Genomic DNA, 11055 nt, shown 5'->3' on the forward strand with positions numbered 1-11055 from the left:
AATCTGTAAAATTAAGACTTTGGAGTAAAAGATAGCTAAATATTAAACGTTTGAAATTTCTGTGATTTAGGGATTCTGTGAGATTCATCCTTGTCAGTCTTCATTACTTATACTAAAATCGGCGGAAACAATTATACACACAAATGTCACTGCATTAATATCTATTATATCTTTACATTTTAAGTCATTTCAAAGTCCCATAAAAATTATGTAAAGAATCTTTAGTTGTGCAACGGGGAAAAAAAACAAAAAAAGAACCCTTAACTAAGGAAGGGTCCATATAGCCATCTGGTGGCTACTTCAGGAAATACACCTGTGTTTCCATCAAATAATTGAAAATTGGTATTTTTTAAAAATAGTATTTCACTAATTTAATATTTAAATAATTCTAAAAATCATATATTTCAATTTCTTAAGAATGCTCATTTGCTTGTATGTGTTTTTAAAAGCATAGAGCTTTCCTCAATTTATTATGTACTTATCAGGCACAATACATTATTGTCCTTGATATTCATTATAAATCAAGTCACTATCACATTTTCAAGGTAATAGCTCCTTTAAAGTGTAAGCCCAGAATGTTCATATATAAATTATATAATTATTGAATTTGTAAAATAAATACTCGTTACATATGACTCCCAGGCAGTTAGTTCCTTTCAACTAATATACAAACATTAATGCATAAATACTTTTAAGCACGGGGATTCATGATCATATGAAAAAGCAAACGCCAGTTTTTGTAAACATCTCAGTCAGGCATGGTGGTACACCTGTAATCTCAGCCATTCTGGAGACTGAGAGAGAAGCCTGCAGGTTGAGACCAGCCAAGGTAACTTAGTCAAGCCCTAAGCAACTTAGCAAGACTCTGTCTCAAAATTAAAAAGAAAAAGAGTTGTGGATGTAGCTCAATGGTAAAGTGCACCTGGGTTCAATTCTCAGTTAAAAAAAAAAAAAAGAAAGAAAAAGAAAAAAGAGAAATAGTATGTTGTTAAAAGACAGGTAGTTTCCCCACCCCAACCAAATCTAGCCATATATTGCTTGCCGATACTGTAGCCTGTTTACAAAATTCCACAAATATTCTGAATACGGTTTTTTGAAAGAACACTTTCTTTTTGAGACAGCTATTTCTAAACATTGAAATAAAAGCAATTTTATAATCCAACATGACCATAACAAAATGACAAACTTATTATGGATATTCTTACCGAGGTTTTACAGGCAAAAACAAAAGAAATGTGTAAATTTACTTGAAGGATATTTTGCTATATGTCTATGTAAGAAAAAAGAAAATAAATAGATATGAAAAATAATCCATGTGGTATATTTTCCCCCAAAAGCAATAATATTCTCAATGTATTAAAATAAAAAAAGGGTTGTTCAAAAAGCAAGTTTACGAAGTTAGCAGTACTAGCACAGAACAATATTTTTTTATTGTTGGTAAAGTATTTTGCTAGATACTTGTGACATCATTTTACATAAGATATAATGCAATGTTTATTTAAACAGGGAGAATTGTCTGCACATATTGCCCAGATGAAACCCTTGCTCAGAATTCAAATGTGTAATATTTTTCTCATGTAGTTTCATTGGTAATCTGTATGAATGGTGAATTTTCTTATGTCAAGAGTGTATAGAAGCAATGTATAACATTTTAGAACGGTGATGACTAAATCTTTACAGACAGTAAATCTGGTAACTAAAGAAAAATATTAAAATAATCCAAACAACTTTTTCAACTCCAACACTTTTGGGTTTTTTCCCCCTGGAAGAAGGAATGTCAATCTAATTTATTGGCCTGCACGGTGACTATTTTAAATAACCATGCCTGCCCTGCCCAAAGGTCAATGGGCTCAAACAATCATCTCCAGCTGCCGAGCATACTCCATGACCTGTTTGGCTAATTCCGTGGAGGGAATGGTGGTGTCTTCTGGCTTCTGCTGCTGGCTAGAAAAACTGTAGTAGCTATTGGGGCCCAGGACCCACCCTCGCTTCTTAGCATACTCCGTCATCTTTCTGGGTGTGTTGAAGAAGAGGATCCGGGTGGCCTCAATGAAAAGGATTTTCTCATAGGCCTTCTCAATGCACCCTGCAATCTCATCCCTGATGGTGTCCAGCAGAATGTCGATGAAGAAGGTGTAGCTCTCGGCAGGGATGTTACCTTTGGCCAGGAACACCTTGTTGTAGCTGCCCTCCATCAGGTACTGCTCAATGGACACGGGGTGCTTGATGTAGACATTGGACTGGATGTCCTTGCCCGGGAGGCGCTCCAACTCTGTATGAAACTCAGCCACCCGGTTCTGGGACAGCAGGAAGAGGAGGTTGAGACCCAGGAGCTGGTGCATGTAGGCGGACTCGGGCAGCTGCTCCTTGTAATCAAAGTAGTAGCATTTGAGCTGGGCCATGTAGCGCTCGAAGGAGGGGATGTTCTTGCGAAGGATGCTCCACTGGGCCCCAATCTCCAAAATATCACGGGCCAGGATGAGCTGTTGTTTGGTCAGCTTGGTCCCCGAGGTGGGCAGGAAGTTCAGCTCCAGCAGAACCAGCTTGAGGCGGCCCAGCTCTTCTCCGCACTTGCTGAGATTGGGGCTCTTCCGGTTCCACTCGCCCTTGAGTTGCTCGTACATGCCGGCCGCCGCCTGCAGGACTGCAGACACCGAGCTCCAGATGCCGGCCGTGGCGGTCCTGTTCACCGTGCTGACCGCCATCTTCAGCGACATGGCTAACTGCTGGCCCAGGAAAGGGCTGCGATGCCTCCAACGCTCAACTGGCAGAAGTGGGGCCTGGATTCTAATGTTTTTAATATGCTAATTTATGCTAATTTAAACAATGATCTCCTCACTAAAACTGTGACTTTAGATTCAATCTCTGGAAGTCACACAGAACAGAGATCATTCAACCCCATTTCCTGAATTCCTGATTTCTAAGTGCAATTCTCAAGCCAAGAAAAATAGGGAAGCATCAAATTTTAAGGATTCAAGCATAAGCAAATAAGTGTGGGAAGAACTAAAATCATATGTATAAAACAGAGATTTATTGTCCACAAATAGCTAAGCTTTCTGTCGAGAATATGATATGAATTGAATTTTCTATCATACAAATTGAATTTTCTATCACAAGAGTTTTGTGCATTTAATACTATTCTTGGATCCATGGGGTATTTGTGTGTATGAATGTATTGTGCATGTTTTAATAAGTGGATCAAAGTGCAGATTCTAGAGTCAGATACTCCCTGTCTGAATGTCAAATTTATTGCTTAAGAAATAGCCCACGTTGAGAATTATCTTAAATTTAATATGTCCTTTTTTGTTATGAAATTAGAGAATATTTTATATATGCACACATTCATCATATATAAGTGAATAATTATAAAGTGAACAATCAAATAACTATCACACAAGTCAAGAAAGGACTTTACCTATAAGCAAAGCTCCACCATTTACCCTTCCCATATTATCTTTCATTTTCTGCCAGTTTTACCATCTCAGCATGAATGTTTCACAGTATATTTTACCCTGGATTTGATTTTCATATAAATGGAATCATAACATATGCATTTATTTGTGTCCTGATTCTTTCTCTCACATTTATTTGTGAGATCTGTTTATGTTGTGCATAGCTGTGGTGGGTTAATTTTCATGGCTCTATAGAGTTGAATGACTATGTATATAAATGTATTTGTTCATTCTACTATCAATGGCCATGTGTGTTATTTCCAGCTTAGAGTCATTACAAACAAATCACTATAAAGGATCTTGTGCATGTAATATGAAGAATATGTGCAAGATTATCTCCAGGACATGTACCTGGGGGGTAATTGCTGGTTTACCATATGTGTGTTTTCAACTGTATGGCAGAGAACTTTTTCTCCGAAAGTAGTTGCCCCAGTATGCAGTCACATTTGTCACAGGAGGAGTTTCCTTTGCTAAATACCTTCCTCAAAATTTGCTATTATTAAACTTTTCAATTTTTATATCTATTAGCAAGTTATCTTCTCATTGTGGTTAAATTTTACGTTTCCTTGACTACAAATAGGGTTAGTCATCTTTGCTTGCTGGCTATTTGTATTTCCTCTTTTATAAAATATCTCTTTATTTCTTACTGATTTATAGGGATTGCCTATACAGTACAGATACTAGAGCTTTATAAAGCATGTTGCAAACATCGTGTATCATATTGGGGCTTGCTGGTTTTACTTCTTTTTATAGTGTCTCTTAACAAACATTTTTTTTTTAACCTGAGGTATAATACATATAGAGTGAAATGTTCAGACTTCCTCTTCTACTCTAAAGAAGATTTTATGTAAAGTGAATATTATTTTTTCCTTAAATTTACTATAGTCAGCTCAGTGGTAGTGCACTTGCCTAGCATGCAAAAGGCACTGGATTCAATTTCCAGCACTGAAAAAAAAATTCAACAAATAAAATAAACAAACATAGCATTCAAAGGGGACAAAGCTTTTGGATTGATGACAAAGCTCTGGAGTACTTGAAGTAGCCACACTAATTATGTTATAGTATAAATGACTAACAATATTATAAGAACCTTACTATTTTAAAAGAAGAGATAATTTCCCTCAATGAGATTCAGATTAATGAATTTTCAGGTAGTGTGACAAACTAACACTTTGTAGTCATAGATAGTTGTGTGGATGTAATTCATATGTATACTTCAACTGCCTTTCTGCCTCCTTCCTTTGTTTTCACACTTATATAAAATAATTGGTTCTTTGTCAACAAAATCTTACTATTCAGAATCCTAATCAAGGTTTTAGGACACCATGATTCCTTCTGTTATGATTCCATCTACTATAGACCGAATGTTGGTTTCCCTCAACCCTATCAAATCCTTAAATTGAAACCTAATCTCCAAGGTGATAGCATTTGGAGGTAGGGCCTTTGGAAGTCTCGACCTTCACTATTGGGATTAATGCTCTTACAAGAGGCTTGGAGAATCCCTCTTCCCTTTCTGCCCTTTGAGGACAAAATGAAAAGACAGCCAGTAAGCAGATCCTCGCCAGGCACCAAATCTGCTAGCACCTTCATCTTGGTATTCCCAGCATTGGAGACTGTAAGAAATAAATTCCTGTAGATTATAAATCATTTTGCTATAGAAGCTGGAATGAGCTAAGATACCAATCCACATATACCCCTCACTTCTATGAACTTTTATTGAATTGCATGATTTTATTATGTTCTCTCATCCTAGAACTCTTCCATGTACCTCTCAAATTTTGTATGATGACAATTTCAGTTGCAAGTGACAGAAATTCAACACAAAGTAACCTAAGTAAAAAGGAAATCTACTGACTCACAAAACCAAATAATGGAAAGACAGGATTAGAGTCTATTTCAGCAGTAAAAGCTGCAGTTCTGGAGCATGAGAACTCTCTTTTAAATTTTTTCTCCTTTCTTTCTTCACCTACTACCCCATCACTAGTCTAGGCTTTTATTTTTGTATGTCTGTCTCAGGTGTCTCTATATAAAAGAACCTGTCAGGATTCATGTCTTACAAGTTTGTGATTCAAGACAAAAGAACTATATTTTCCCCCCACCATGAACATTCAAGGAAGGACTCTAATTGCCCCACTTGAGTCACATGTCTGCCATTCGGATATTATGATCAAAGGGATATGCAAGTATCATTAGCCCAGCCTGACACATGTGCTTCTCAACACATAAGAATAGACACACCGGGCAGACTACTGTGATTGGCTATCCATAGCAACCTTCTAGACCTCCTAGGGTGGGGTGAAGTAGGTCCCAAAGAATGTGTGTGGGTAGAGTTGGAAGTTACTTGAAAAGGGGAAGAGCAATGAACATATGAAAACTACAATCTCCTAGAAAGTAGAAATCTCAGCTCATCCTTCGGTATCTGCCTCACACCCAAGCATTTCTTTTCTTTTTAAAAAAAAAATAGTGGTTTCAGGCAGGAGCTGTCTGATCACAGGAAATATTTATGGCTATTTGTTTTATTTTGTTTTGTATTTATATTTAGCTCGATGAAGGAATGGTATTCTTATGTTTTTTCCAGATTGGTGAAATAGACACTGGTATTGAAAAATCAAAGGATGAAAGAATGTTTAGAGGGTGAGGTAAAGATATTGAATTCAGAATACCTGAATATTATAAAAATAGAAAAATACATTTGTGTTTAGTGATAGAGTTGGCATGACTTCTCTTCTCTGTTTCTCTAAATTTTATCCATAATTCCAAGTATAATTTATGCTTCCCTTTCAACTGCCACCATCAGTAGATTTCCAATCATCATAGACCTCTCCTTTCAGTAACCCTATGCTGTTTACTAAATTTTTTTTTCTACAAGGTAGCCATTTGATAATTTATTTAAAATCACAGAATAATGAAGATCTATGTCCTTAATAATTTCTTAGGAGGATGTTTTTGCTGTCTCAGATTCTAAATTTTTTAATGAAAAGTGACATCCCTCTTGCTTCTCTTTAAAATTATATAATACCAATCATACAAACTTCTTCAGTTGATGTTTGTGGACAGAAAAGAAGCAAAATAGAATGTTAGGAACTTCCAGCAGGATTTATATGCTTACTGCTCTGAAGGTAGTTTAAGAAAAAAAAAGAATAGCGAGGCACTGTGGCACATACCTTGTAATCCCAGCTACACTGGAGGCCAAGGCAGGAGGATCAAAAGTTTGAGGTCAACTTGTGCAACTTAGCAAGTCACTGTCTCAAAATTAAAAAGATACTCAGCTCAGTGGCTGGCTGAGTATCCCTGAAAAAAAAAAGAACAAACAAATAAAATAAGAAAATGGCATAATGTCTACTACATATGTATTCTCATTTAGTCTTACAGATGCCAGGTCATTACCATCTTCCCTGAGATCTGTGGACTTGCTAATGCACCAGGTGAATTCTGAAATTGCATAACAACATTGAGGAAGCATATTTCTTACTAACTACCATATACTTCTTTCTTCTATACCCCATGATACTTTCAAATTTAGGTCACATAATTCTTCTATCTATAAAACACTTCTGTAAGAGTCAAATAAACCAAAATAAGTAAAAAATGATATTTGATATAGCAAATATAGAGACCCAAGAACACAAAATAAAATGGCAGTGATGGGAGAGCAAACTTGACCTTGACCTAAATTCTAGCACAGAAAATACATCCAGGTTAGCCACTTGCAGACATGCAGCTATAAATTTGTAGCTCTTTGTATTGTAATGCAGACTAAGTAAGTATAGCCTGATTTTGGACTTAAAAGTTGGAAAGCAAAATGCCCTAGAAAATTTTTGATAAAATTTGTGGTTTTAGAAAATCACTTTGGTTGTAGTGTGAATAATAGGGAGGACCAAAATTATGTGAGGGGTCAGCTAAAAAGCTATTGCAATACTTTTGGCTTGAAATGAGAGTAGCCTGTGTTAGATGGTGGCAGTGAGTAGAGATGGGCAAAGGAATACAGAGATCCCAGGAAGCAAAACTGATGGGCTTGCCTGTGAGGACCTGAGGAGAGGGAAGCCTCTAGGTTTCAGCTTGAAAAGCTTACCATTATCTACTCACTTGGAGGACACTAAAGTAAGACAGGTTTGTGTGAAAAGACCTGAGACTTTTCAAGATGACTTTCAGGTGTCTGAGAGGAGATGAATCCACAGCATCTTGTATCAACTCTTTTAGTAATTTGCATTCACTTTTGTCCCTATTAATCCATTTGCAGGGGGGTAGGGGGGCAGCTGCGGGGGATTTAACTCAGGGACACTCAACCACTGAGCCACATCCCCAGTTCTATTTAGAGACAGGGTCTCACTGAGTTGCTTAGCACCTTGATTTTGCTGAGGCTGGCTTTGAACTCACGATCCTCCTGTCTCAACCTCCTGAGCCACTGGGGTTCCAGGCATGTGCCACCACACCTGGGCTTTTAATCCATTTTTGACAGTGAAGCCAGAATCATCTTACAAATCCCCCAATTTGATTTTAATACTTCTCCTCCTCCTGTTTAAAACCCTTAAATTACTTCCCACTGCATTTAAGATTAAACACACACACACACACACACACACACACACACACACCCTAAATTCTACATATTTAGAACCCACAGTTGGTTTCCAACTGCTCAAAACATACAGACCTGTAGCTTCACCACAGCTCTGCATGATTCAGAGCATAATTCTCTATCTCTGCAGCGTTTCTGCCCACAAAGACCCCTCACCCTCAAGATCACTTCCATCTCAATGGTTTTCTTTTGTTCCTTTGGAGATGCCAAGTTTTCTCTCAATATAGGGCCATTGCCATGTGCCAATTTTTTAATCTCTCTGTCTAGAATATTTATCTCTGTGATAACTGATTCTCGTTCATATCACAGGTAAAAATGTATTTCTTCAAGGAAGCATTTTCCTCTCCTCTCAAGTTCTTGTATCTTTTTAAACGTTCAGGGAATGCTAACACCTGTACCAAAACTCAGGTGAGACTGATATCCAAGCTCATGATTCTAATCACTAAGATGCTTTTCACCCTCCAGCTTAAGAGTTTCCTTATCCACTGTCCCATAGTTGGGAATATATAATCTGTTCAATTTTATTTTCAATAAGAACATGAACCTAAAGAACAAAAATCTGACAAAAATTGAATATAAGAATGAATTTTATCTAAGAGTAATTTAACATTCAGTAGTTTTTTTGTAATACTCAAAGCAGACACTTACTGATAATTAATAGTAAGGATTTCCAAAGCTTAAGTTGTGCTTAAGGTATACCAAGTGTATTGGTGAGCATGAGTACTATCTGGGAGCAGGAAATGTGTGAACCCATGATTTTGGAAGGTCTCTCACAGAGATTAACCTTTATGGAAAAAATTGCAAACTGATGTGTAACTTTTCAGACATCTTATCAAGCAAAGGAATAAGTAAGAAATCTTCTATTCTTATAGAAAAGAGGTGAGATGTACTAATGAGGCTTCTTAGAGAGGTTTGCATTTTCACTATTTGTACCATGTGGTAGATTAAAAAAAAAAAAAAGGCTTCAGGCTGTCACTCCATCACCCTTCACAACACTAGAATCACTTTTTTTTTTCTCTCTTTAATAGCTAAGGATATTATCATTTATGTAGAGGTCACTGAGAGGGTAATACTACTCTTGGTTGATGCTAATGAAAAGGTACAGTGGTGACATGAGTTAATTGCATAGTTACCACACAATTACCAATTTATGTTCTACTGATGTTAACAGAGAGTGGAAGTGAACTAGCATTATGTGTACTGAGTACTGTATCACATAATAATATAAGAATAGTGCTGGATAGTAAGTGACATTTTCATGAACTGGTTTATTCACATAAATGAAAAGGATGAAAAATGCATGCTTCTCATGTTTATTGTTCTATTGCTGCTTAAAAATGAACCTGATAACATGATTGGGGTTTCTTCTAACTCTTTCTCAATCATTCATGCTTTAAAAAGCCCTGACTGCTAGACATTTTTAACAAAATTAGTTTAATGTTATGCTACTAATACAGTTATACCGTGCTCTTGAACACAGGCTTCATTTTGATTTCGTTTTTTAATAAGTTAAATTTTTCTATAAATGAGATATATAAAAAACAAATGCAGAGAAATAAATTAAACCATGGATTCAGATTCCATTACTGAACAAAATTTCATTTAAAGATGATTTTGTTAAATAAAAAATGATTTCTTTTTGTAATATTTTGTTAGTTTTTTACTTTCACTTAAGTTTTAAGGTCTTCAGCTATAGGTAAATAGTTTTGAAAGTCCCTGGAAAAGTAAAAAGGAATTTTTTTTTTACTTTCAAAATTAATCTTTGAGGTATACCTGATGCATGATAGATAAATTTATTTTAAATATATGGTTTAGTGAAAGCATTCCCATTTTTAAAAAAAAACATATAAGGTATATTTAGTGATTCTCTAAAGAATGTTTTCAGTAAAATTCTTTTATAAAATTATCCACGGAATCTCTAAACTCACCCCTTGAGAAATGTTACTCTAATGTCAAATAGAGTCCATATCCTACTCACCACCTACACAGGTGTAGAGTAAATACAATGATGAACTTTTTGTGAAAACAATTTAATGTCAAACATGCTTTTCGGTTAGAATAAATAATAGGCTCCACACATTTGCCCACTCACCTTCTGCTGCTCTTCAGCCACAAGGTGCAGAGTGATAAGAAGCTAGAATCAATGGCATGGTGACACACACCTGTAATCCCAGTGACTCCCGAGGCTGAGGCAGAAGGATTGCAAGTCTGAGGCCAGTTTCAGCAAAGCAACAAAACTCTCAGTAACTTAGCAAGACCTTGTCTCTAAATAAAAAATAAAAAGAACTGGAGATATAGCTCAGTGGTAAAGCACCCCTGGGGTCAATCTCCAGTACAAAAAAAAAAAAAAATAGCAGCAGCAGCAGCAGCAGCAGCTTGAATAATAACAATCACAAATTGTTTTTTATTATATAATCAAAAATATATATCAAATACAAAGCATTTGTAGATACTGAAGACACTGAAGGTACAGTTAGTTGTAAATTGGGCATACACAATCCTTCTTTACCTTGTCTGACATTTTTGTAATCCATTTAATACTGTGTACTAAATCTATTCTTGCTAAATTTATTAGATCCTGTTCTTTGTTGACTTATACAGCTACTAATGCTTTCCTTTTTAGTTGCATGACCTAAATTATTATCTTTTCCTACATCTGCCTTGCCTGACTCAATAGAATGTCCTCACTGTAGACTGCATATGGGATTCTATCCAATTTCCACTAAGCGGGGAGAAAGTTTTCCAATTGTTTTCAGACATAAATAGAATTCCCATTAGGCAGAAAGTGGCCTCTATCATGTATGTTCTTAACTGCTTCACTCTCATAGTTATATAGGCTGCCAAAGAATGAGGTTAATATGTTCATGCATCAGGATTAAAGTTCTGAAAGTGTTGTCATTGGACCAGAAGCATCAACACCATCTGGGGACCTCTTAGAAATTCTGTTTCCTGGGTCCCATCTCAGACCTACTAGATCAGAAATTCAAAAGTTAGGCCTTCCAAATCTGTGTCTTAATGATACTC

General features: G+C 36.2%; 1 protein-coding gene across 1 annotated transcript; it reads right to left on the minus strand.

Annotated features, from left to right (window-relative positions):
• Positions 1-1850: 1850 nt before the first annotated feature.
• Positions 1851-2717, minus strand: LOC308633493 (26S proteasome non-ATPase regulatory subunit 8-like; the record flags this gene model as incomplete). Its single annotated transcript, XM_081266359.1, has 1 exon — positions 1851-2717. One exon carries the CDS (start codon positions 2715-2717, stop codon positions 1851-1853), a length of 867 nt encoding a protein of 288 aa, XP_081122485.1.
• Positions 2718-11055: the final 8338 nt, after the last annotated feature.

This window comes from Spermophilus citellus (assembly GCF_964194105.1).
Source record: "Spermophilus citellus genome assembly, chromosome: 14".
In the NCBI taxonomy this organism is placed as follows: Eukaryota; Metazoa; Chordata; class Mammalia; order Rodentia; family Sciuridae; genus Spermophilus; species Spermophilus citellus.